The 27,736-nt window shown below is 46.4% G+C and overlaps 1 protein-coding gene across 1 annotated transcript in view; it reads left to right on the plus strand.

Annotated features, from left to right (window-relative positions):
• The window catches only part of ATCAY (ATCAY kinesin light chain interacting caytaxin), a 45,600-nt gene that overhangs the window by 8,838 nt on the left and 9,026 nt on the right, over positions 1–27,736 (plus strand). The window contains exons 2-6 of the mRNA XM_030218598.1: positions 4,696–4,757; positions 9,660–9,881; positions 13,722–13,907; positions 16,992–17,094; positions 26,295–26,426. Of these exons, the coding sequence (XP_030074458.1) occupies positions 4,696–4,757; positions 9,660–9,881; positions 13,722–13,907; positions 16,992–17,094; positions 26,295–26,426 (705 nt within the window). The remainder of the gene's footprint in view (positions 1–4,695; positions 4,758–9,659; positions 9,882–13,721; positions 13,908–16,991; positions 17,095–26,294; positions 26,427–27,736) is intronic.

The following is a 27,736-nucleotide window of genomic DNA, read 5'->3' on the forward strand; positions in this document are numbered from 1 at the left end:
CTGTATTTCTGGTTCATGTGCTAATTTTCCCATTAGTGAATGACTATTAGGGCATGATCCCCTACTGCCACCTATTATGTAGGGACTCACATACTAAACTTGTGCTAATTTGTTAGTGCATGGCAATGTTAAATGATTAGCCCAGAACTTGCACACTCTCCACTCCCAGCGCTAGGGTCCTGTTTACTAAGCCACGCTAGAGGCGCGTTAACATTTTTGGTGCACGCTAAGCATTAGCATGAGCTAACCGTGTAGATGCCCACGCCCATAATATCCCTATGGGCATCTAAACAGTTAGCTCACGCTAATGCTTAGCGTGCACTGAAAATGCTAACACACCTCTAATGTGCCTTAGTAACCAGGGCCCTAAATGTATTTTTTAGCCCTAGGAGTGAAGAGTGTGCATGTTCTGGCCTAATCGGTGAACATTGCCATGGCAAGAATGCACAGGAGGCAAGTCTCAATTGAAAGAAAACTCTGGAATGATGGAGAAGCATAGGATGAAGGTGAAAAGGGACAAACTCGGGAGTAATCTAAGGAAAAACATCTTTACCGAAAGAGTGGTGGATGTGTGGAACATCCTTCTGGTGGAAGTGGTAGAGATGGGGATTGTACCTGAATTCAAGAAAGCATGGACAAATACAGATGTTTCAATAAACACACATAGCTATATTAATTTCATGGTGTTGGGAATCTTATGTTTTTTTTCAGCAAGGTATTTATTCAAATTTGATATCCACCACTTCAGTAATGCCACACGACGATTACAAAAGTAACAAAACAAAACAAAAAACAAACCATAAAAACAGAGTCATACATGCTACCAACCATCAACATCCCTCAGCCAACATCATAATGGTCACCACAATCAACACCTCATCACAACCCCAATACATTTAAAAAATAAATAAAATTAAACCCTATCTCCACTGTCTACAACTGAACCCCAGCCCAAGAAACATCTGCCATAGCCATTAGGGGAATGGCCTAAGTAAAGAGCCAAGTTATTACAGCCTTACGAAGGTAGGCTAGTGCATTTTTAATTGAATAGCTAAGGGTAATGAATTCCATAAGACAGGAGCTTGACAACTAAAAGCCACTGCATGTCTGATCAGCAGAGTAGAAAAAAATGAATGGAATAGATTTGCATACAGTGGAGGCGGTGCATGCAAATTTATCTCATGTATACCCATTGTGGGATATCTTGAAAACCAGACTTACTTGGTGTTGTCCCGAGGACTGGGTTGAAAGTCCTGTTCTATGCACTCCAGTTGCATATTCTAAAAGAGAAGGGCAATACATTGGATACACCACCTTTCTGTGGTACAACCAAAGTGGTTTTCATATTACATACAGAACACCATAGTTTTTACCCACTTACATTTATGGCTAAGGTTCACATAAACCTTTATCTCTCAAATCTAACTTTGGGGATGCGTAGAAGAAATAGCTACAACTCAGAGAGTCAAAAAAGCAAAATCCAAGGAGTCAGTGGAGGAAGAAGGAGGCAGGTGCGGCTGCATTTGCAGACATCTTTAAATATTCAATCCTTACAGCTGGAGTGTCCCCTTTTCCCTGCTTATTGAAGTGTCACAGACATCCTGTGTCTGCAGTACAGTGGACTTACTGTGCAATTCAGGTTAAGGGCACTGATCTTGCCAACTGAACCATTTGAGAGGAAGTCTTGTTCTACTGTCTTTGAGAGAGCATGCTGTCCCTCTGTTCATTGATAAGCTCCATTTAGGAAGGACTCAGATGCAGGACAAGCCTAAGCATCCCCATCTTGTACCCCTGGTATTTTTTTCCTTTGCTTGTTATCCCATCTTTTATTAACTCAGGAGTCCATCACCAGACAGGGCCACCAAGAGATAAAGTTGGGCCCAGGGCAAACAATCTTCAGGGCCCCACTGCTGTCCCCCCACCACCGCTGCTGCTGCTGCTTCCACTGCTGCTCCTCCTCAGCCACCACCACCGCCCCCTCCCACAGCAGTGAACGAGAAACAGAGTGCTCTGCTGACTATTGGTCCTTCAGGGCCCCACCGCTGTCGTCCCCCCCCCCCCCCACTGTTGCTACCCCCACTGCTGCTGCTGCTCCCCAGCTGCTTTCCCCTGCCGCCACCTCATGCCCCCCCCCTCCCACAGCAGTGAACGAGAGAAAGTGTTCTGCCCACTATAGGTCCTTCTTCCTGCCGTGTCCTGCCTCCTGAGAAGTAACTTCCTGTTTCCGCATTGGCAGGACAGACATCTTGTTCCCCTGCCCCCCTTCCCTCTCGGTGGCCCTGCCACCTGAACATATGCACCTTGGTATTATAGAAAAGACTTTGCTTATTATCAGAGTGTTTGGATCACAGTATTACAAAATGAGTACAAACCAGAGACTGTGTCCTCTCTTGTTCTTCAAAAGTGAGAACCATCAAAAATATACACCTTTGTCTTATCTAGTTAATATCTTACATTGAATTATTTGAGTTTTTACATTGTATGATGGGGCACATGAAAGAAAAATTAATAAAAAATAAGCAAACACTTCCCTTTTCCCTCCAAATAATCAGTTTATTCTTGAAGATTCCGACTTGTGAGCAATGGTGTGCTGAACAAATATCGTACATGGTCCATGACTAAGTTGAGACCATCCATGCTCAGATTTCAACTGGGAATTCTAGAAGATGAAAACTTGGTGGGAAGGGAGTAATTATTAAGGTGCATTATGGCCATAATGCATGTAATTTCCCCGTTAACATGTGTTAAAGGGCAATAATGTGCATTATATTATGGTAACACACATTAATTTGAGTTACCACGGGAGACAAAGTAATGAGATGTAGAGCACAAAAATGTATTCAAAATGCCTAATTGCTATGTAAAGCAAATAACGCAGCTTGTGGTGAATACTACAAGCTGCATTACTTCTAGAAGAACAATACCAACTAAAAGCCAGGCTGCTTCTTAAAGGGGGTGGCGAACAAAAAAAGAAGCTTCTTCCCCTCCCGACTCCCCCTTGAACATACTGCCCCCATGTTCACAGTTCCCTTAGGAACATGGAGCCTTTTGTAGAATATGTAAGTCGGCAAATACATATATGAATATCAGCATGAACAACATTGCTTGGCATATTCCACTTACAAATGTCAATGATTATATTCAGGAATGCTGATTTTTGACACCTCCAAGGATAAGTACCAACAACTATAAGTACAGGCCCTATTTCAGAAAAATATGCACAATTGAGGAGCACAATCCCAAAAGCATTCTGAAACTCCAAAAAACATCCCCAGGAGGTTAAGCAAAATTACCCCCTCTATCACTCATTTTAACTTCTGACTTAAATGAGCACTTTGATGAAACCTAAGAATGCCTCACAGCTCATCCAAAAGCTGACAGAGAATTTTTTTTGTTAAATATGTGTATTCCCACTGTAAAATGGGAATTGCACGGGTACACTTTTGGCCCTCTCAACCCATGCCCCCTTGAAACCTCTGCACCCCAGCTATCTGCTCATATAAAAAGATCATCTTTCTGAAATTGCTCTTTACTTTTCTAGATGCTTCTGACATGATTTCTTTTGTGTGTGCCCTGCAAGGGTTGTGCAGGGATAGTGTGCTAAGTTTATGCATGTCGGTAATTAAGGACTAGATTCTATATATCATGCCTAAAAAATGGGAGCTGAAAGAAAATACACAGGCGTATTCTATAAATCACACCTAAATTTAGGTGCGGTTTCTAGAATATGCCCAACATCTGTTTTCTGCATCTATATGTAGTCGCAGCCAGTTACACCAATGAAAACCTGGTGTAAATGCCGATGCCTAAATTACACGTGGAAAGGGCCTATTCTATAACAGTGAGCATAAATTCTAGGAATGCTCATGACCCGCTCATGCCCCTCCCATGGCCACACCCCTTTTTCAGATCCGTGTCTTAGAATTTACGCGCATCACTTTATAGAATATGCTTAGACATTTCTATGTGTAAATTCTAATTAATGCCATACTAAGACTAGGGGGCATGCGATGAAGCTACAATGTAGTAAATTTATAACGAATCGGAGAAAGATTTTCTTCAATCAACGTGTAATTAAACTCTGGCATTCGTTGCCAGAGAATGTGGTAAAAGTGGATAGCTTAGCAGAGTTTTAAAAAGGTTTGGATGGCTTCCTAAAGGAAAAGTTCATAGACTGTTATTAAATAGACTTAGGGAAAATCCACTATTTCTGGGATAAGCAGTATAAAATGTTTTGTACTTTTTTGGGACCTTGCCAGGTATTTGTGATCTGGATTGGCCACTGTTGGAAACAGGATGCTGGGCTTGATGGACCTTTGGTCTTTCCCAGTATGGCAATACTTATGGACTTATGTAGTGTCAATACTTGTTAAGTTCAGTTAGCATCACAGATTGGCTTGTTAAGCTAATTAAGTTGCGCACACAAATCCATAATACGACCAGATTTGCGTGCACAACTCATCGCACTATATAGAATCCGTTGCGATTCACTGTGAGCTGTTATATGATTGGGCGAATACTAGTATTCTGCATATAGATCAGATGCTTTGGTGATACTCTGTAACAGGTTACAATATAGTATTCTCAGTATCAGAAACGTGGGAGAAATTTATTCTCATTCCTCTGTTCTGTTTTCTATATATGCTTCCTTGTTTGGACTTCATTTTTTGGCTTCTTGATGGTGCTGTTGCATAGACCCCTTCCTGAAGACACGGGGGTGGATTCACTTTGCAGTCCAGAGGATGATCACACATCTTGTGAGTATCAGCCCTTTCTGTGGACCCAAGTCGCACTATGACAGATTGTCACAGGTGTGCACGTTTATAGATACAGGACCAGATTCTATAAATCGTGCTCAAAAATGTACACCAGAAAAGATGGGCACTAAGTCCCAGATTCTATATAGCATGCCTAGCATTCCGCGCCCAAATCCAAGCGTATTCTATAACAGCCCACGTAACTTAATTGACTTAACAAGATAATCAGTGTTGATAACAGCACTTAAGCAATAATGAGCGCTAATTGGCAATAATTAGAATTTATGAGCACAACTCGCTAAGCGTATTCTGTAATGCGCTGCAGCTAAATTCTAATATGTGCAGGCAAAAAGGGGCATAATTATGGGTGGGCAAATGGGCATTTCATGGGCATTCCAAAATTTACACACACTGTTATAGAATATTTATTTATTTATTTGTTACATTTGTACCCCACATTTTCCCACCTATTTTAGCACATATGAGTTTATCTTGTTGGGCAGGCTGGATGGACCATGCAGGTCTTTTTCTGCCGTATTCTACTATGTTACTATGTTGCTATTTGCAGGCTCAATATGGCTTACATAGTACCGTGAGGCATTAGTCGCCTTCAATGATAAAACAGATACAAAGTGATGTTATTATCAAAGAGGTTCATGTGTTACAGACACGTTGGAGAATTGTAGAGAAGAAGAGTTATATAGTGGCCTTCTGTGTCTAAATCTGCGCACCGGGATTTATGCCACGCAGCGGCATAGCAAGGGCGGGGCGGTGGGGGTGGTCCGCCCCGGGTGCACGCTGCTGGAGGGTGCAGAGAGCAGCCGTGTGCCTGTCGGCTCCGCTGGTTCCCTGCTCCCTCTGCCCCGGAACAGGTTACTTCCGGGGCAGGTTACTTCCTGTTCCAGGGCAGAGGGAGCAGGGAGCCAGTGGAGCCGACAGGCGTGCAGCTGCTCTCTGCATCCTCCAGCAGCCAAGAATGCACCCGGGGCGGGGAGCTTGATGCGCCAGGGAGGAGGTGTCATTGTGCTGGGGGGGGGGCTTGATGCGCCGGGGAGGGGGGGTGTCATTGTGCCGGGGGGGTGTCATGCTGCACCCTTGGGGGACAGATGCCGCTGCACCCGGGGGGGAGGGTGCGCAGCAGCGATCCGCCCCGGGTGGCAGCCGACCTAGGATCGCCACTGACGCCATGTTAGTGTAAATGGAGGTGCGTAGTTTTAGGCGCTGGGATATCAACTAAGCGTATTCTATATACCACGCCTAAATCTAGATGCTGCTTATAGAATACTCTCAGGCAGAAATGTTTTTCATGCAGATCTTTTAGGCACCATATATAGAATCTGGCGCTACGTGTGATTCTATAAAAGGTGTGTGTGCTTTATAGAATCATGCTCAGTGTCAATCTTTTCTGGCACCTAACTTTTGGCATCAGATTTATGCCTGCTGAAACTTGGTGTAAGTGTTGGCACCCAAGCTTGGTGCGTTGAGGCAGTATTCTGTAACAGCGCATGACACATGCCCCTCCCATAGCCATGCCCCCTTTTGAGCTATTGGCTAGGCATCATACCTTATAGAATAGTGTGCAGCCAGATGCACATGCAAATCCTAATTGGTGCCAATTAACATCAATAATTGCTAGTACCCAATTAATTGGCTCATTAATTAATTAAGTTGTATGCGCATCTTAGGATCGAGCCCAAATTTAGGCACGCAAACTTGGGCAACCTTTATAGAACCCGGGGACAATACATATGTCATCATTTGGTAATGGCTCCTAACCAGGGTTTGTGGTTCACTTCCTGTTGTATACATTTTTTAAAAGATCTTTTTATTGATTTTCTGTTATGACAAAGAACCATGAAGAACAGATACATTTACAAAGTGGATACAATACAACCATACAAATTAGCAAACTTAATACAACACTGATAGAATGTTCAGCTAACTAGTATTGACATCTGATTTATTGCAATAGCGGTGACCAAACTTGAGAATGGAAGATACTGCGAATGTGAACAGCATTAGCAGCTTTGTATTTATGGACTGCACATAGATGTGACCAACATTCAACAATATTTAGTTTAGTATTGTCTTTCCAGTGAAGAACAATCAAATGTGATGCTAAAGCTAGCATGATGAATCAGAGCCGTAGCGAGGGAAGCTGACACCCGGGCGGGTCGCCGCTGCGCACCCCCCCCCCCCCCGGGTGCAGCACGGCGCACCCTCCTCCCACTGGAGCGCACCCTCCTCCCGCTGGAGTGCACCCCCCCCCCCCCCGGAGCGCATACCTGTGGCGAGGGACGGGCGGGAGGGCCGATCCGCCCCGACTGCAAGTTGCTGGGGTGTGTCGGCTCCACGCTGGTTCACTGCTCTCTCTGTCCCGGAACAGGAAGTAACCTGTTCCGGGGCAGAGAGGGCAGTGCACCAGCGCGGAGCCACTGTGATGAATATCTTGACCAGTTCATCAGGTATGATATGTCGGGGGACATGAAGATCTGAGAATAACAATGTCGTATGAGATTGGTTTGGGGTTTTCTATAGGAATGATTTCCAGGATTCTGTTCCATGTTGATTCCCAAAACAAATGAACATTGGAGCAGTAGTAAAGCCTAAGTGGTAAGGGGGACTGATTACATGACCAGTGTTTAGTTGGAGCAGATTCTGAGGATGGTTTTCCCCCTATTGTTTACAATTTGAAGAGGAATATACTTTATTGGCATTTCAGTATAAAATATCTCACCCCAGATAAGCTCTGCATACTTGCTGGAACTCAATCAATATGACTGTCAGCTTGTAAATGACTAGAAACACAGAGACATGAGATTTCACTTATAGGACTCAGGTGCCAATAGCTTACCGTGCTTGCAATGTTTGATTAGCCTGGTTGCAGCCAGTCTAGCATGCATGTTATTCAGCATCTAACACGCAAAGGGGTTCTGTGTTGTTTTTACTATTTGCCACAGCAGCTACCACTAATCCTATGCAAATGTATTACAACAAGCTCATTAGTATTAAAATAAGCATTCTGTGCAATGCACAGACGTTTCCATTCAATGCACAGAAAGGAGCACCTACTTTTAATGAGCAGAATTTCCCAGCAGGTCTGGAGTTGTCCTTAGTTATTTTTTTACTTTATATTTCTTTATTAGTGTTTCATAAGGTATACAGGAAATAAAAAATTAGAACAATATATAGTACTACTAGTGGAACTAAGCCCGTTTCGTCAACAATGAAACAGGCCCTAGGAAGGCTCTCGTGTACGCATTTTTTTCTCTCTCTCCCTGCCCTCCCCTCCATGTCCAGCGATTCTTCCCTCCCCTCCCATTCCATGCCCTCCATGTCCAGTGATTCTCCTCTTCCCTGCCCTCCCATCCGTGTCCCGCGATTCTCTCCTCCCCTCCATGTCCAGCGATTTGTACCTGAACGTTCTCTGGCTGTCTAGGTTCGTAACATCTCCTGACGTCAGCTCACCTCCAGCGTTCCCTTCCCTCTTACTGTTCCACCCTCCTCTGATGTCATTACGTGTTTACGCGAGGGCGGGACAGTGAGAGGGAAAGGAACGCTGGAGGCTTGCTGACGTCAGGAGATGTTACGAACCTAGACAGCCAGAGAACGTTGGAGGTTCAAATTATTATATAGGATAAGAAAACTGACAATTATTAAGTCCACATCAAGAAACAGCCACTTTATTAAAAAAAAAAAAAAAAAAACAAGTTCAGAAAAAGAGCAGCATCACTTGAGGCTTTGTATGTGTAACTGCTGGCAGTTAAGCAGCAGATTTTGCTTTGTACATGAATTTTGCAAAACTGCATGTCCAAGTGGAGCCAGTAAAGAAGCTGAGCCCAAAAATCAGATGATTTGTTATAGCAAAATTTTCCTGCCCTTCCCAGGTCGAAATGAGCAGTTAGCTGACAGTAATATGTGACTCAGTGCAGCGCTAAATGTTGACATTTAAATGTTTGAAGTATGTGTGTATCTCTGTAGCAAAATAGGAAATACACATATACTTCTAAAGTCTGTCAAAACCTATGGTTTAGCCAGAGGTTGAATTTTGTGGTGGTGTGGGGGGAGGAGAGAGAGCCCAAAATGGGTAGGCAAAAACTCCCAAGGCTTGCAGTCACCTGCCCTTTCTATGAGCCACCTCCCCCCCACCCCCCCCCCACAAACACACACACATATATGCTCAGGCAGTGGCGAACCAAGGGGGGGGTGGTCCACCTCGGGTGCACGCCGCTGGGGGGGTGCCGCACGCCTGTCGGCTCTTCATTTTCTCTTCGTTTTCATGCTCCCTTTGCCCCGGAACAGGTTACTTCCTGTTCCGGGGCAGAGGGAACATGAAAACGAAGAGTCGGCAGGCGCGCGGCACCCCCCCCCCCCCCCGGGCGTGCACCCGGGGGGGGTTCTTTCGTCGGGGGATCGGGGGTTCTTTCGCCGTGGGGGGGGGGGGCGTTGTGCTGTTCCGGGGGGGTGCTGCACCCGGGGGGCGGGGCGCATCGGCGATCCGCCCCGGGTGTCAGCCCCCCTAGGAACGCCACTGTGCTCAGGTTTTGTGCAAGATATCGTGCGGAGGGTGGGGGGGCTGCCACTGTGCTGGTCAGTAGAAAATACCACCAACTGTGAGCCTTGGGATTTTCTGACTGCTGGCAGAGGACTTCTTCTGCTGATGGGGCTTGGCCACCCTGCCAGCAGTAGCAACAGACTGTTCAGCAATTTTGAGGGGGAGTGAGAACAAAGTGGTCCAAACCACACCCAAAACACTTATTTAAATATTCATGCGCCACAGGTACACACTTGTAAGTAGCAGTTTACCGAAAACCACGTGTACATCAGCTTTTTAACATGTTTAAACAGCACCTAGACCTTCTAAAATGACATCCTTAGTGACCTTCTGTCCTCCATTTGCAGCACCACCAACCACGTTAAATATTAATGGATCACATCGCAAGAGAAAGACTCTCACAGCTCCTGAAATTAACATCTCACTGGATCACAGTGAAGGATCCATCCTGTCCGATGACTTCCTCGATACCCCCGATGACCTTGATATCAATGTGGATGACATTGAGACCCCAGACGAAACAGATTCCCTCGAGTTCCTGGGAAACGGAAATGAACTGGAATGGGAAGGTAAAATTCTATAGAATAAAAGGATACTTGCATAAAGCGGAGTTGCTTACCTGTAATGGGGGTTCTCCAGAGACAGTAGGGATATGAAGCTTCACTTTCCTTCTCTCCGTCCCCTTGGTTGCCAACAGGGCCACCGAGGGGGGGGGGGGACAAAATTCCCCGGGCCTGGGCCTCCAGGGGGGGGCCTGGCGCCACCGCCGCAGTCTGGCCCGCCCGCCCTCTGTCGCTCCCTGGCATTGAACTTAAGCACCTCACCTTCGAAAGCGCAGCAAGCAGTGGCAGATCACTCCTTCCTTCTGTATCCCAACCTCGCCTGAGGTAACTTCCGCGAGGGCAGGACATGGAAGGAAGGAGTGGTCTGCCGCTGCTTGTTGCTGCGCTTTCGAAGGTGAGGCGCTTAAGGTCAGTGCAGAGGGCCCGGGGGTGGAGAGAGGGCCCGGTGGTAGGTGGAGGGGGGCCCTGGGGGCAGCCTTGTCCCGGGCCTGGCCCAGTCTCTTGGCAGCCCTGGTTGCCAAATATTGTTAGCAGCTTTGACACAGGCTGAAGTGAAGGAGGAGGGGACTATGATTAAGGCGGGGATATCTGAGCATATCCATTACATTACATCACAATTCTTATAAACCACCAATATCCCCAATGGAGCTCAGTGCAGTTTGATAAAACAAGAGCTGTCCATACTCAGAATCCACTAAAAATACAGGGGTCCTTTTACTAAGGTGCGCTGAAAAATGGCTTGCGGTAGTGTAGGCGTGGGTTTTGGATGCGAGCCAATCAATTTTTCAGCACGCCTTTAAGAAAGGCCTTTTTCAAATTTTTGCCAAAAATGGAGTGCGGCAAAATCAAAATTGCCGCACATCCATTTTGGGTCTGCGACCTTACTGCCAGCCATTGACCTAGCAGTAAAGTCTCACGCAGTAACCGGGCGGTAATGACCTATGCGCATCAAATGCCACTTTGCACGCGTCTGATACGCGTGTCCGGAAATAAAAATTATTTTTCAGCCACGCGTATCGGACATGAATTTACCGCAAGGGCCATGCAATATCCGGGTGGTAACTCCATTTTGACACGTTGGGCATGCGTAGACGCTTACATGGCTTAGTAAAAGGGCCCCACAATTATTAATACATTTCTTCATAATCTTTGAATAAAAATGTTTTAAAAGATTTGTAGAAGAGACCATAATGACCTCACACTCAACGAACATCTTTTACTAAGGTGCATTAGTGTTTTTAGCTCACGCTAAAAATCCATTGGCGCTAAACACTGAGACACCCGTTATATTTCTATGGGCATCTCAGCATGTAGCGCTAGCTGATTTTTAGCATCAGATAAAAACGCTAGTGTGCCTTAGTGAAAGACCTCCTAAGCTTATTAGGTAACTAGTAAAAAAAGCCCGTTTCTGACACAAATGAAACGGGCGCTAGCAAGGTTTTCCTCGGAGTGTGTATGTTTGGGAGAGTGTATGTGAGAGTGACTGTTTGAGAGTCAGAGTGAAAGTGTGAGTGTGTGTGTGTGAGAGAGAGAGTGAGTCTGGGTGTGAGTGTGTTTGTGAGAGAGTGTGTGTGTGAGAATGTGAGTGTGTGCAAGTGTGTATGTTAGACACAGTGTGAGAGAGAGTGTGTGTGTGTGGGCGAGAGAGAGAGTGTGTGTGAGACACAGATTCTCTGTGAGAGTGAGTGTATGAGACCAAGCGAGTGTGTGAGTGACTGTGTGGCACATAGAGTGTGAATGTGATACAGTGTGAGACAGAGTGTGTGAGAGTGAGAGTCAGAAAGACATTGTATATGAGAGAGTGTGAGCCCTGCCCTCCCAATCCATGCCCATCTGTCACCTGTCCCCTCCATTCATCCCTATCCAGCAATTCCCCTCTCTCCCTGAGCCCTGCCCTGCAATCCATATCCATCCATCCCCTCCATTCATCCCTATCCAGCAATTCCCCTCTCTCCCTGAGCCCTGCCCTGCAATCCATATCCATCCATGCCCATCTGTCCCCTCCATTCATCCCTATCCAGCAATTCCTCTCTCTCCCTGAGCCCTGCCCTCCCAATCCATGCCCATCCATGCTCCTCTGTCCCCTGCCCCCTCCATTCATCCCTTTCCAGCAATTCCCCTCTCTCCCTGAGCCCTGCCCTCCCACTCCATGCCCATCCATGCTCCTCTGTCACCTGCTCCCTCCATTCATCCCTATCCAGCAATTCCCCTCTCTCCCTGAGCCCTGCCCTGCAATCCATATCCATCCATGCCCATCTGTCCCCTCCATTCATCCCTATCCAGCAATTCCCCTCTCTCCCTGAGCCCTGCCCTCCCAATCCATGCCCATCCATGCTCCTCTGTCCCCTGCCCCCTCTATTCATCCCTTTCCAGCAATTCCCCTCTCTCCCTGAGCCCTGCCCTCCCAATCCATGCCCATCCATTCTCCTCTGTCCCCTGCCGCCTCCATTCATCCTTTTCCAGCAAGTCCCCTCTCTCCCTTCCATGACCCCCCCTCGCATCCATGCTCCTCTCTCTCCCATATCCCAGCCTGGCCCGCCCTCTTCTCCCCCCCCCCCTTCGCATCCATGCTCCCCCCCTTCGCATCCATGCTGTTGTTTCTCCCCTGCCCTCCCGCTCCCATTGTTCAACTTTACTGCCCATTCTCTTCTCTCTCCCCTATTTCTATTTTTTTTTCTTCTTCTTTTTAAATTTACCTCCGTGGCGGTTCCGGCAGCGCAGCGTCAGGGAAGGAGGCGGCGCTCCCGACGTCTCCAGCCTTTCCTTCGCTGTGTTCCGCCTTCTTCTGACGTCAAACGTCAGAAGAAGGCGGAACACAGCGAAGGGAAGGCTGGAGACGTCGGGAGCGCCGCCTCCTTCCCTGACGCTGCGCTGCCGGATTTGTTTGTTTTTGTTTCCGCCCTCGACGTCATGACGTTTGACGCGAGGGCGGGGCAGAGACGGCTGGGTGGCTTCACACCACGAACGCCACGAACCCTACAGCCAGGGAGTGACGTCAGATGGCTTCAGAACGTTGTCCTCATTAGAACGTTCACGGTGCGTTTTATTATATTAGATGAGTTCTAACACTTGGCTGCTTGATACTGAAATGTTAAAGTAAAAACTGATTTATATGCCACTTTTTGGGGGCAGGGATGTTTGAGAATCAAATATCTTCTAGCTGTTCTTAATCTGTTAGAATCTGGCCATAATATCAAAGTGCTCCTATATTCTGGTACCTCACCATGAATAATAATTGCTGGAACTGGAGGAGTGGCCTAGTGGCTAGAGCACCAGTCTTGCAATCCAGAGGTGGCCAGTTCAAATCCCACTGCCGTGCCTCGTGATCTTGGGCAAGTCACTTAACCCTCCGTTGCCTCAGGTACAAACTTAAGATTGTGAGCCCTCCTGGGACAGAGAAATATCCAATGTACCTGAATGTAACTCACCTTGAGCTAATAATGAAAAAGGTGTGAGCAAAGTCTAAATAACTAAATGAAAGTACATAACTTAATAATAGTTCTTGCCTCTGCTGGTAGCTAGTGAAGTTTAATGGGGGCCTCAAAAGAAGAGAAGGTTCCCTGAGCTAAAGAAGAGCAAGGCACAGTGGATTCTCCCAGAGGTTGTCACCATTAAGTGTATTTGCTTCTTTCCTGCACATCAACCAAGAAACATTCTTACACTGCAACTGGTTATATTAGCCATAAGCAGACTCTGTTAGACATAGCTATTTGGGGAAATAACTTGTTATTCAAATTATTAAGCAGTTCATATTTGTAATTAAAATATGTGATATTTTTCTATTCCTTTCAGCAGTGGGATGGCACTATTCAGTTTCAATACAAATAAAAACCATACTTTTTTTAGATGATACCCCTGTGGCCACTGCAAAAAACATGCCAGGTGACAGTGCAGACCTGTTTGGGGACGGGACGGTGGAAGAAGGCAGCGCGACCAATGGCCGCCTGTGGAGGACAGTGATTATTGGGGAGCAGGAACACCGCATCGACCTGCAGATGATAAAACCTTATATGAAAGTGGTGACGCATGGAGGTGAGGGATAAACAATAATACCTCACAAGTTGGACTTTTACCGAGATGTCACACGTCAAAAGACAAGGTCTAGGAACCGTCAGTTCTCATAGTATCATGGACACCAAAGTGTCATGCAAATATCACCCCCACCACCACCATACACACACTAAAAAAGGTTGCAGCTTCTTTTTAGAATAAAAATTAGGAGATGCTAGCATATAACAGGCCAGGTCCTGTACACAGGTGTAGAACTGCTGCATATACAATACTCATAATGAAAATGTATGAGATTTTTCCACACATAATGGCTCTGTTTTAGAATTATAAGTACGTTAGTATTGTCACACTGGGACAGACCAAAGGTCCATCAAGCCCAGCGTCCTGTTTCCAACAGTGGCCAATCCAGGTCACAAATACCTTGCAAAATCCCAAAAAAGTTCAATACATTTTATGCTGTTTATCCAAGAAATAAGCAGTGGATTTTCCCAAATCAATTTAATAATGGTCTATGGACTTTTCCTTTAGGAAGCCATCCAGACCTTTTTTTAAACCCCACTAAGCTAACCACCTTTATCACATTCTCTAGCAACGAATTCCAGAGTTTAATTATACGTTGAGTGAAGAAAAAGTTTCTCTGATTCATATTAAATTTACTACTTTGTGGCTTCATCGCATGCCCCCTAGTCCTAGTATTTTTGGAAAGCGTAAACAAAGGATTCACATCTACCCGTTCCACTCCACTCATTATTTTATAGACTTCTATCATATCTCCCCTCGGCCATCTTTTCTACAAGCTGAAAAGCCCTAGACATATTTTGCTTATCTTGAAAAACAAGATCTTTGTTCTGTCCTATGACCAGAATGGGAGATCTGAAACCAAGAATTAGCAGCATTATAGAGTTAATGATTGCAGGTAAAGATGAAATTGTCCATCTAGTGTACCCAGTAGACTCCTCCATCGTGGGTAGGTGCCCATATAAAACCTGTTACACATCTCAACACCTGTTTCCTACCAAGCCATCCTTGCTGGTAATGTAAGTCAATTTGAAGATATGAAATCTTCAGGCTGGGTTTGTTTGTTTGTTTGTTTGTATCCAGCAGTTTTCTCCTGCTTTATTTGTAATTTGCAGCTCAATCAGAACAGGTGCTGAAATCTGGCACTTTTTTAAAATCCCTCCTTCCCTTCTCCCTCTTCCCCTAGCATATCTGGTTAATGTTATGAAGGTTCTGGGCAGGGGGGTCATGCACCAAAATGAGGGGCCCTTTTACAAAGTTGTGGGAGGGCTAACACACAGGTAGTGCGCACCAAATCAGCACCACTGCCGGTGTAGCACATGCATCCGGTGGTAATTCCAAGTTTGACGCGTGCCGAATCCCATGGTAGAAAATATTTTTCTATTTTCTGTCGCAAGGGGTGTACCTGGCGGTAATCAGTGGTGCAGCCACATTGGTGCATGCTGCATGGTTGCCATGTAGCTAGGGTGTGGGCCCTTACCGCTAAGCCAATGGGTTCAGACGATAAATAGGCATGCATTAATTTAAATTTTTGTGCACGCCCATTAAAATGGTCTTTTTTCCCCAGCCACGGTAAAAAGTGGCCCAGTACGCGCCCAAAAGATGCGCCCACACTACCACAGGCCACTTTTTACCGCGGCTTTATAAAAGGACCCCTTCTGGAATCCTGCAATCGTGGGTCTTGAATCTGACCACTAGGTGTCACTCTTAAGCAATGATCACAACTCCCCTCCACATCTGCAACATTCCCCCAGGTCCAGCAAGTAGCACAAGATCCAACTTAGGAATCAAACCAGGGACCATCTGTATGGCAGCGCTCGGTGTTGCTGCTTAGTCGCTAGGCCAACTAGGTTGCTTTCATATGTGTGCAGTAAACGCTCTTCCCCCTACTAGGACACTGAACATTATTGGTTGTTGCAGCTGTCCAGATCTTATCACCTCCTGAGTAAGTGGAACTGACATTTTTGCCATTGTGTTGTGGTTTCCTATGGCTGAAACGTTGGTTCCACTTACTCGGACATAGTAAGATTTGGACAGTTCAACAATTATGATGCCAGCCTTGGAAGCCTAAGAGAACACCAAATATTATTGTCATATGGAAAACAGGCATCAAGCATACAATAAAAGTACTGCTGTGGCCACAGACCAGAATTGGAGAAGGTGCGGAGAAGGGCAACAAAATTGATAAAAGGGATGGAACGACTTCCCTATGAGGAAAGGCTAAGACAGTTAGGGTTCTTCAGCTTGGAGTAAAGACGGCTGAGGGGTGATATGATAGAAGTCTACAAGATAATGAGTGGAGTAGAGCGGACAGATGTGAAGCGTTTGTTTACACTTTCAAACAACAACAAAACCAGGGGACACAAGATGAAGCTAGAATATGGTAGATTTAAAACAAATAGGAGAAAGTTTTTCTTTACTCAGCGTGTAGTTGGACTCTGGAACTCGTTACCGGAGAATGTAGTGACCACAGCTGGCCTTACGGAGTTTAAGGGGGGTTTGGACAGATTCCTGAAGGAAAAGTCCATTGAACATTATTAAATATATATATTTTTTTTTTTGGGGGGGGGGGGGGGTTGCCGGGTTCTTGAAGCCTGGATTGGCCGCTGTCGGAGACAGGATGCTGGGCTTGATGGACCCTTGGTCTTTTCCCAGTATGGCGGTGCTTATGTGCTTATATCCCCTATATTTTACATCCGGTGGCTACCATACACTGCCTCATAAGCTAGTTTGGGATGTCAAAATGTATGAAATACCATAGAAATCTGCCTGATGATTGAAAAAGCAAATTTGAGTCCATGACAAATCCTGAACAGTAGGAAAGATTGAGCAGACAAACCTCTCCAGCTTCCATGCAGGATTAAAGTTTCATTGATTCTCTTTTCATGTCCGTTCTGCATCTGGTCATCAGACTCACACTGTCCTACCACTTTGCATTCTCCTCTCTTCTCTTCTTTTCTTTCCTTCTTTGTCCTCCTTTTCTCTTGGTTTTCTGATGTTTCTGTCCTGCTCTTTTATTGTCTCTTTCCATGTGCCTTTCTCACTTGCTTCTCTCCGCCTTTCTCTCTCTTTTTCTCCCTCTTTTAGGATACTATGGTGAGGGTCTGAACGCCATCATTGTCTTTGCTGCCTGCTGCCTCCCAGACAGTAGCTCTGCAGATTACCATTACATCATGGAGAATCTCTTCTTGTAAGTGAACATGCAAGACTGGAGGATAGAGGGAAGGAGTGGGGCTAGGGAAACAAGAAAGGGCACAGCCTATTTCCTTCAAATATACTCCCCCATAGCCACAGGTAGAAAACACTTGAACGAAAATTCCTAAGCTCTAGAGTACAGGCCCTAGAATGATGGAAAATGTGATGAAAAAGACCTATTACCTATGCTAATAAAGCAGGACTAGCCACATTAGAGAATGATTGAAATGAAGGCAAGCAAGATAAGACAAAATGCACAAGAATTACAGTTGTCTGTTATCTCAGCTAGCTGAAGGCACTGTGGGCCCAATGAACGATAAAATATAGCGGCTCACTGACAGCGACTGATGCACAAAGGGGATCACATGCAAATGAACTGCATGGATCCCCCTCCTTTGTGCATCGCTCGCTGTTTGCACCAGACCTCCCTGACCCCACAGCTTAAAAAAAAAAGTTTCCCTGGTGGTCCGGTGGACCCTGACCTACTCCCTTAATCTTTTTTTTTTTAATTTTCTCTTGGTGGTCTAGTAGACCCTGACCCCCTCTCCCCACAGCCCTCCTTGTCCCTGTCACTCCCTTTCCCAAATATTTTTAAAACATTTTCCCTGGTGGTCCAATGAACCATACCCCTTCCTTTGTGCATGTATACACTCCCCTCTCGGTCCCAACCCCACCCGCACTCCTCAGTGTACTTTTACAAGGTGGAAGCAGGAGGGCAGGAGCAACAGCTTCTCCCTCCTGCCTCGGGCCTGCCTGGAACACAAAGGCGGTGCTCAAGCCCTGCCCAATGCGTTCTGCGATGAACAGGGCAGGGCTGCACTGGGTCGGGCCTGGGTACTGCCATTGTGTTCCAGGTGGGCTCGAGGTAGGAGGGAGGAGCTGTTGCTCCTGTCCTCCTGCCTCCACCTTCTAAAGGTACACAGAGGGGCGTGGGTGGGGTCGGGACCGTGAGGAGGGGTGTGCATGCGTGGGAGGAAGGGTCTGGTTCATTGGACCACCAGGGAAAATGTTTTTAAAAGATTCAGGGGGGTCGCAGGGAGGCGGTCAGGGTCCACTGGAGCACCAGGGAAATTTTTTTTTTTTAAGATTTGGGAGGGCCATGGGGGGAGGGGTCAGGGTCCACTGGACCACCAGGGAAATTTAAAAAAAAGATTTTGTGTTGGGGTGTCGATGTCGGTGGGGGGGGGTCAGGGTCCATTAGACTACCAGGGAAACTTTTTAAAAATTCGACCAGGGGGTCTCTGGGAGGTGAGAAGTAGGAAACACAAGCACGCAGCCTTTGCAGCTGCCTGCTTGTGCTTCTCTCCTCTCTGACAGCTCCAGAGCAGCAGTAAAATTGGCTTGTTAAATTACTGCTGCTCTGGAGCTGTGCATCCCCCAGAATACACATTAGAATACTAATGAGCTCATTGTAAACATTTGTATGGGGTTCTGGGTGGCTGCTAACAGCACACGTTAGAGCCAAGGGAAACCTTTTTGTGCATTACTAGCTACATAATCGCTTGCTTTAGACTGGCTAGAACCAGTTTAAAGCAAATGTTAATAGCACTTTAAGCTCTGTGTGTCTGGCCCTGTATCTGGAGAACAAAGATAGAGTAAGCCAATGGGATTTCTCTGTAGACAGCAGGGACTTATCTAAGCCTGTATTGGTACTCCCACCTTCCCCAAGTCTCTCTTCCTACTCAGACTGCATCTTAGCAAAGCTGGAGCCTGTAGGTAATCTCTTGTGGAATATTTACCGTAAGTTAGTTCTCTTGGGTTTTGTTTTTTTTTAATTTGAGGAGATGACGGGAGGATAAGTGTGGCTGCATTCCCTGCTGTCTTTGGAGAACTTCCATTACAGGTAAGTGACTCCACGTTCTCCTCGGGTAAGCATGGGGATGCAGGCACATTCCTCCGGTGGCTACAGAGCTACGTGCCACCCTATTGATGTTCATCTGAATGGTGACCTAGGTATGCAATGGGTGGTGGTTAGTTGATCTATGTTCAGGCTGAAATTCAATGGACAGAGGTTACTTGGAACCACTTGCCCAAAATCCATATCCCAAGCTGAGGAACAGTCATAGCAATAGTATTTGGCAAATATGTGTGTAGAGGACCATGTGTCTGCAGATGTCCTCTGTGGAAATTGATTTGAGACTGTCTATGAAGTTGCTGTGTCATGGAGCTGATGGACACCAGTTCAGTCTGGAGGCTACATCTCAGCCTAAATGTGACAGAACAAGTCAGATACTCAGGTGGAAACTGTGCGTTTAGAGGTGCATTTTCCTGGGTTGTTAGAAGTCTTCCTCAAATCCTTAGTATCTTGTACATAATAAAGGAGTGCTTGCCTGCAGTCCAAAATATGGGATGATTATTCTAATGGGGGCCAGCAAAAAAAGGCTGATAATATTATGGACTGATCCAAATAAAATTCCAAAACAACTTTTGGGAGGAATTTATGGTGTGTATGAAAAATATCTCATGAGCCTTGAAACAAACAGATGGACAGAGAGAGTTTTCCTTTCAATGACAATAATAGGCTGCAATGGCTGACAAGTGAATGTGGACCAAGGTGGTTTTCAGACCTGAGTCTGAAAAACGAAGGAGTTAGGTCAGAGCTTGTGAGATTGCACATGAAAAGGGGTCTTGCTTTTGAGTCTTAGCCTGTTGGATGAAGCAGAGCCATTTTTGTTGATTTCCTTGTTGAGGGCTTTCATTTCCTGTAAGTCCGGGATGCGGCCACTCAATTTCCAAGCGGTGAGGAAAAGGTTCTTCAGTTTAGGATGCAACAGGAGACCATGATTCTGTGTTGGAAGTGAGGGGTGATTTCCTAGAGGTATCAGTTGCTCTGTTTCTAGAGCAAGCAAGATTTATTTTAACCATTGTGCCATGCCTTCAGGAGCAATCTTTCTCTCACCGCCAAGGAGGCAAATTTCACTATAATGTCTCACGGTCTGTTCTCCCTTTGCTGGCCAAGAGCCCTGTGGACTCTATCGATTTCAATTCGACTCTCCAAGGTAACCGGCCCTAGTAGCTTAGCACAGAGGACCCGAACCACCGTCAGAACATCCTCAGAACCTCCGCACTCCGGGACACCACGGAATCTAAGATTGCACCGTCTGCTATGGTTTTCTAGGTCATCAACCTTGTATTGAAGTTCAGCATATTGATCCAAAGCCAAATCCGCTTTTGACGCCACTTTGGAGCATTGTACCACCTGTTCCTCTATACTGCATTCTAAGTCCTCCACACGTCCTCCTAATTCTTTCAAGTCAGACCCCAGGGCATCCATTTTCTTCAGGATTTCGGTCTTCAAGGCTTTAATCTCTTCACATAAAGCTCAAAGAGATTTCAGAATGCCTCTCAGGAAGGCACTTGCATTCTCTGCAAAACCCAGCTCTGACTGTGAAATCTCGGATTCCGAATCCGAGTGTAAACGTGGCAGCAGGGACACGTGGTGCCAAGGGCTATTACTCGGAGTCTTTAGCTGATGGCGATCCGACTCTTTACAGGAGAGTGACACTGAAGCTGACTTACTCATTGTGTCGGCAAATATCTTATACAGCTCTACTTCTGCAGTTTGATAGAAGGTAAGGCAGGATAAAAGCTAATTCAGCTGTTTACATTGAGAGGGTGCGGGAGCTTTCAGTTCAAGCCACCATCAGGCACCATGGTGTCACTTCCTCAAGCCTTGGCCCTTTTGGTGTCATGCCACTTGCGTGACCACTTCATTCTAGAGTAGGGAGGGAGGCAATCTCTTCTGCTAGGGTAGTAACATGTGAGGCTGAGAATACTGTCACATTGGTTGATGGGGAATTCAGGGGGGTATTTGGAGAAGTTTATTTGGTAACCATGGTTTATTATGGTAAGAATCCAACAATCTGTGGTTATTTGAATCCACTTCTTTTTGAAAGGACAGTCTGGTTTTGAGGTGGAAGCAGAGGAAGTAGACTGCTGCTGTCTTTGATGCTGCCCATAGTTCTGGCTTGACTAACGTGGATTTGGAGGTCAGAGGTACATTTGATAGTGCTTGTTTGGGTAAAATTGTTGGAAACAATGATAATGGTAGGGCCTTTTGAACTGTGACTGCTGAATTTGATTGCTACAATACTAAGCATTTGATCCCACAAGTTGTGAAGAGAGTTCTTTTACTGTGGAGCAGTGGTCTTCCACTTGAGAGACTGCATCTTGAACCTTCTCTCCAAACAGATGATCACCTAAACAGGAGGTGGCCACTAGGCGAGCATGGAAGTCTTCTCAGAGACCTGATGCTCTAGCTTAAGCCATGCTGTTTATCTCTCTTTTATTGCAGTTGCTGCCAAGCAAGCTGCTGTGTTGTATATTTATTTGTTGCATTTATACCCCACAGTATCCCAAACAAGTTAGGGTTCAATGTGGTTTACATCAAACTTTAAAGCAAAGTACAATAAGGATTAAACAAAAGTAAAAGACAATTAGAGGTATAACATCATAGCAGCAGAATGACTCATTTGGAAAATAAGCTAGCTAAGACATTTATAGTGGTCAACAGTGGCAAGGAATTAACTAAATAAAAATGCTTTCAACAATTTACGAAATTTTAGGTAGGCAGATTCCTGAAGATTGAGATGTATGTGGGAAAGCTGATCCTGATGCGATCCAGAAAGCAAGTGGTAAAGATCATCAAGCTATTGAAGATCATAATGATAGTATAGAATCAGCAACTGGTGAGCTACAATCCTCAAGTTCAGCATAGCACCCTGAAAAACCTTTTATCATAAGGTATCCAGGGTTTTCTGCTCTTTGCCCCATAGGGCATGCACCTGCATCTTGGATGCCTTTCTGTGTTTGAGAGCTGCTTGAGATACCATTCACTGGTTTGACAATTGTTGCTGATCATGACCTGACCCCAAGAGTATTTTAGATTTGAGTCCAAGCCATCTTGACATGGGCTGAATTGACGACAGGGTGAATTGGGATTGGAGGCCCTTATCATTGCTAGGGGTCTGGGTGTTGCTCAGGTTGAGTGCCTTCAAAATGTTCTTCAAGAACTTCATATAGGAATATTCCTTTGCTGGTTCCTCTACTGATGGTTCCTCTGGAGGAGTCTGTGAAGATTGTGGACTAGGCAAAGCGGGCATGAGGTTCCATTGGTGAGATCAGGGTAGACTATGTAAGGATCATGTGTCTTCCTGGTAACAGGTGACCTAAGTTGCAGTGAAACCAGCTGTGGGGGCTCATGAGCAGCTGCACCACAAATGTGACCATAGGTGGACAGGTTTCCAGACATGCAGTAAAGGTCTGTAGGATTACTGTCTTGTTCTGAACAAAGCACGTCAGCAGCTGAATTAGGGCACTCTGTGGGCTGGCTGCAGGAGCTTGGAGAGGCATAGGAAGTTCTGGAGAAAGGACAAAAATGGTCAAGCTTGAGTTGTGCTGCTTGGCATGTTAAGAAGGAGGTCACCCCATGAGGAGCCTTGTGTATCTTTGCACTTCTTATACCCTCCGGAGCTGTGGTTGGATGGGTGGGAAGGAGCCTTTCCCTATCTTTGTTGTTTTGTGGGATATGTTGCACTTCTCAGTATGCCTGTGATAGAGCAGCCTTGTGGGAAGATGATTTACCCTTGTCTCTGTTCTTCTTGGAGGCATCTCATGAGGATTCTGTTAGGGAAGAGGAGGAGGAGACCTTCACTGAAATCTATGACTAGATGGGAAAACCATGAGCCATTGATTTTTTCGCATGGTGGGTGTGCTGCAGAAACTGTGCTCTAATCAGTCCTGCTGCTGCTGATAAGAGGCTGTGATACCTGCCCTTCACGCTTCTTCTGTCAGAGCCTGTGCTGGGTCAGCCAGGGTTTGGGCTATGGGGGAAGCATTCCTTTGTGGTACCACAGCCATGAGATGCGGGTCGACATCCTTGTCTGTCAGGTCACAAGCAGCACATGCTTTCTTCTCCTTTCTTCCCTTTATTTATTTATTTATTGTTTCTAATGCTGTGATTAATTTTCTCTTTTTTTTTTTTAACTAAGCCTGCGATGTCAGGAGAGGAGGAGAGCTGTGGCTGTGCTCAGTTGCAAATGAAGAGACCAAGTAGTGGGAGGGACTCAGGGAACACCAGTTACAATAAGCAACATACAGTAGGCAGGGAAAAGTAGAGTATTGTAGCTCAGAAACACTTTTAAATTGCAGGATACAGGCTACAAAGAACATCACTTTTTAGTCTTTGAAACAGGACTTCTACCAGTGGCGTAGCCAGACTGCCAATTTTGGGTGGGCCTGAACCCAAAGTGGGTGGGCACAAAATTTTCTCTGTACCCCCCCCCCCCCCCCCCCCAGCAAAATTTAGTCACACTCAGATGCATTTGTCACACAGGGTAAAGTGCTGCTTTTCAGTGCATCCGATTTCAGACAATTTACTAATCCTTTTCAGTGAGCTTTCAGAGGCCAAAACCTCCTGCCTCAGGTCAGTATAATGCTGTTACGGTATCCTCTCCTGACCTAAGGAAGGAAGTATTGGTCTCTGAAACTTTATTAACACCATATTACTTTATCCTAAATTAAAAATAAAATTATTTTCTTTACCTTTGTTGTATGGCCATTTACTTTGTCTCATTGTGTCTCTAGATTCTGCTTTCTTTCGTTTAACTCTTCTGCCAGGGTTTCCTGGCCATTTGTCATTTTTCTCTCCTTTTTCTTACTATCCATCTTACTATTCTTACTATCCATTCTTTAATTTCCTTCATCTACTTATGGCTTTTCATCTTTTTCTCACCCTTGTTCTCCCCATGCCCCTTCCTCTTATTCTCCAATCTTTCACTACTCCCCCTTTCCATGCAGCAGCTCTCCTCTTTCTCTCCCCATCCTTCCAGTGTCTCCCCTTTCTCTCCCCATCCTCCAATAGTCTCCCCTCTTTCTTTCTGCATCCTTCCATCCATCCAGTGTCACCTCTTTCTCCCTACCCTTCCATCCAGCGTCTTCCCTCTTTCTCTCCCCATCCTTCTACCCATCTACCCTCTCTCCTGATCCTTCCATCTAATGTCTCTCTTCCTCCTTCTAACCAGTGTCTATCTCTCTACCCTTTTCTGTTCAGTGTCCCTTCTCTCTCCACATCCTTCCAGTCTCTCCCCTTTCTCTCTGCATCCTTCCATCCAGTGTCTCTCTCCACACCCATCCGTTTTCCCTGTTTCTCTGCCATCCTTCCATCTGTTTTCCCTCTTTCTCTGCCATCCTTCCATCTTCTTCCATCTCTGTACCTCTATCTTCCTCCATGTTTAGTATCTCCTTTTCTCTGTGTCCCTATATTACTCTGTCCATCTTCTCCCCTCTCTTTGTCCCCAGTGCCAATATATTTCTACCCTCTCTGACCCTACCCCATCCAGCTTCTCTCCTTCTCACTCCCTCCTCTTTCCAGCATCTGGTTTGGTTGCTTGATTTCCTGCCTCCCTCCCTCAAGCTGTAGGTTTAATTTTCCCTTTTCCTTCATCTCCTTGGTCTGGTATCTCTGTTTCCCTTCCCTCCCTCCTTGTGCTGTACCAGCAGTTCTCTCCCTTCCCTCCAGTTCTCCTCCCATGTCCAGCAGCTCTCTCCCTTCCATCCAGATCCCCTCCTCCTCTTCCTCCCACATCTAACAGCTCTCTCCCTTCCACCCAGATCCCCTCCTCCTCTTCCTTCAGCAGCTCTCTCCCTTCCATTGTCCCCTCCTTCTCTTCCTCCCATATCCAGCAGCTCTTTCCCTTCCCTCCAGTCCCTTCCTCCTCTTCCTCCCTTGTCCAGCAGCTCTCCAACCCCTTCCTCCTCTCCCTCCCATGTCCAGCAGCTCTCTCCCTTCCATTCAGTCCCCTCCTCCTCTTCCTCCCATGTCCAGGAGCTCTCCCCCTTTCCTCCAGTCCCTTCTTCCTCTTCCTAGCTTGTCCAGCAGCTCTCCAGCCCTTTCCTCCTCTCCCTCCCACGTCCAGCAGCTCTCTCCCTTCCATTCAGTCCCCTCCTCCCCTTCCTTCAGCAGCTCTCTCCCTTCCATCGTCCCCTCCTCCTCTTCCTCCCATGTCCAGGAGCTCTCCCCCTTTCCTCCAGTCCCTTCTTCCTCTTCCTAGCTTGTCCAGCAGCTCTCCAGCCCTTTCCTCCTCTCCCTCCCATGTCCAGCAGCTCTCTCTCTTCCATTCAGTCCCCTCCTCCCCTTCCTTCAGCAGCTCTCTCCCTTCCATCGTCCCCTCCTTCTCTTCCTCCCATGTCCAGCAGCTCTATCCCTTCCCTCTAGTCCCTTCCTCCTCTTCCTCCCTTGTCCAGCAGCTCTCCAACCCCTTCCTCCTCTCCCTCCCATGTCTAGCAGCTCTCTCCCTTCCCTCCCTCTTCCAGAAGCTCTCCAGCCCCTTCCTCCCACCTCCAGCAGCTCTCTTCCTTCCCAGTTCCCTCTAATCCCCTTCCTCCTACAAGTCTGACTCTGTCTCTGGCAAAAGTATCCCTTCCCCCCCCAACCAACAAACCACAAATCCAGCACTTGCCCTCCAGGCCCACCCATCCAAATCCTTCATCGCTGTCGCTGCCTTTTCTCCCGCGGCTTCCGGGAGGCAGCGATCAGCGTTACCTGTCAGTGCCTGCCCTGAAATTATGCTTCTTTTCTCCCCAGGCTTCGCCCCGCTCGTTTCTTCGCTCATCGGCAGCGCTACGCTGCGCTGCTATTCAAACAGGCAGCTCCGCTCCTCTCTGCTGCGTCCATCCGGCCCTACTAAACAGGAAGTGCATCAGAGGGCCGGATGGACGCGGCAGAGAGGAGCGGAGCTGCCTGTTTGAATAGCAGCGCAGCATAGCGCTGCCGACGAGCGAAGAAACGAGCGGGGCGAAGCCTGGGGAGAAGAGAAGCATAATTTCAGGGCAGGCACTACAGGTAACGCTGATCGCTGCCTCCCGGAAGCCGCGGGAGAAAAGGCAGCGACAGCGATGAAGGATTTGGATGGGTGGGCCTGCAGGGCAAGTGGGTGGGCCTGGGCCCGTCCAGGCCCACCCGTGGCTACGCCCCTGACTTCTACTCTTTCTTTTTGTAAGATTTTGTTGGATCAAACTCACTAAACACAAGAGATATTTCTGCATAACTGAGTGTGGACAATGAGGAGAAAAAAACGGAAAAATGAGTGGAGGAAAGTAGCAGGAAATTCATACTCCCTGCCTACACTGACTAAATTTCCATCTAAGCCACTGCCATGTGATTCTATTGCTGAGTGTCATTTCTCTCTGCTACAGGTATGTAATCAGCAGCCTGGAGCTACTGGTAGCTGAGGATTATATGATTGTGTATCTGAATGGGGCAACACCTCGTCGAAGAATGCCAGGCCTGGGCTGGTTGAAGAAATGTTATCAGATGATTGACAGAAGGCAAGTAATTTTGGATGGTGCAGAGCTAGACAAGAAAACAAAAACTGTTGGTAAATAACAAAGATGAGGAAACAAAAGTAATGTTTGCAGTGGTGAAGCCATGGGAGGGCCTTGGGGGCCTGGGCCCCCTCACCTTTGGCTCAGCCCCCTGTTTTAATGGCTGGCAGGGATGCCAAGCCCTGCCAGCCAAAGAGTTCTCTTCTGTGAGTCCCACCTGTGCTGCCAGAGCAGTGCTTAAGTCAGCAGGTGCACTTCCGCCTCCAATGCTGGCTATCTTGCGCATGCTCAGTTCAGAGACTGAACTGAGCATGTGCGGGAGTGCCAACTTCGGTGGCTGAAGTCCACTGCTGAGTTGACAAGTGACTATGGCAGTGGTGGGGGAGGGGAGGGAGAGAGAGAATACCTGGCCCACTCAGTCCACCTTTGCCCCACCCCAAAATGCACTTCTGGCTACGCCCCTGCTGTTGAGTATATTTAGCCAGCCAGATGACTTCGTGATTGCTGCTTATTTTTATTTATTTCTACTATAATTATTATTATGCTGTTTCAAAGAATGTATTTAATTTTTGTATGTGGAAAAAAGAGTCAACAACTTATTTGCAGATCATACCTGTTTACTGGACTAAATGTATTTTTGACAAGCGAGCTGATGAAGAGAGGATAACTCTTGAAAGCTTGTCAAATGCTTAAATTCCAGATCCAGATGTGCCCTTGAGGTAAAGCTGACTTCTCGCAACCAAACTATTGAGGGACAGGAGTGATTTTTAATTTCCTTCTCCCAAGGCCTAGAGGGTTAAGGGGTGGATTCTATATATGATGCTGAAAAAACGCTAGTCTATAAACTGCGCTTAAAGTTAGGTGCAGTTTATAGAATAGCGCTTACGCCATGGGAATCACACCTAGCTTTAGGTGCGACCATTTGCATCAACTGAAACATGGTGCAAATCTTTCCACCTAAATTAGGTGTGTTTCCCCCTTATTCTATAACTACACGCACTAATTTTAGAAATTCCCCCTTACATTTTTGTGCTCCCTTTTGGAACTCACTCATAAAATTTAGGTGCAGATCCTGTGTCTAAATTTACACGCATATATTCCAATTAAATCTAATTAGTGCCAATAATTGATTGTTAACAAGCCAATTATGTGCACTAATTAGCTCATTATTCAATTAAATTTGCGCACACCCAAATTTGTGCATGCAATTTATAGCGACTTTATGGAGTTATATAGAATTTGGAGGTAAATGGGTTGCTCAAAGTCACAAGGAACTGCCGTGGGATTGGTACCTAGTACTCCTCAGCTCCATA

Source organism: Microcaecilia unicolor, chromosome 11, assembly GCF_901765095.1.
Source record: "Microcaecilia unicolor chromosome 11, aMicUni1.1, whole genome shotgun sequence".
In the NCBI taxonomy this organism is placed as follows: Eukaryota; Metazoa; Chordata; class Amphibia; order Gymnophiona; family Siphonopidae; genus Microcaecilia; species Microcaecilia unicolor.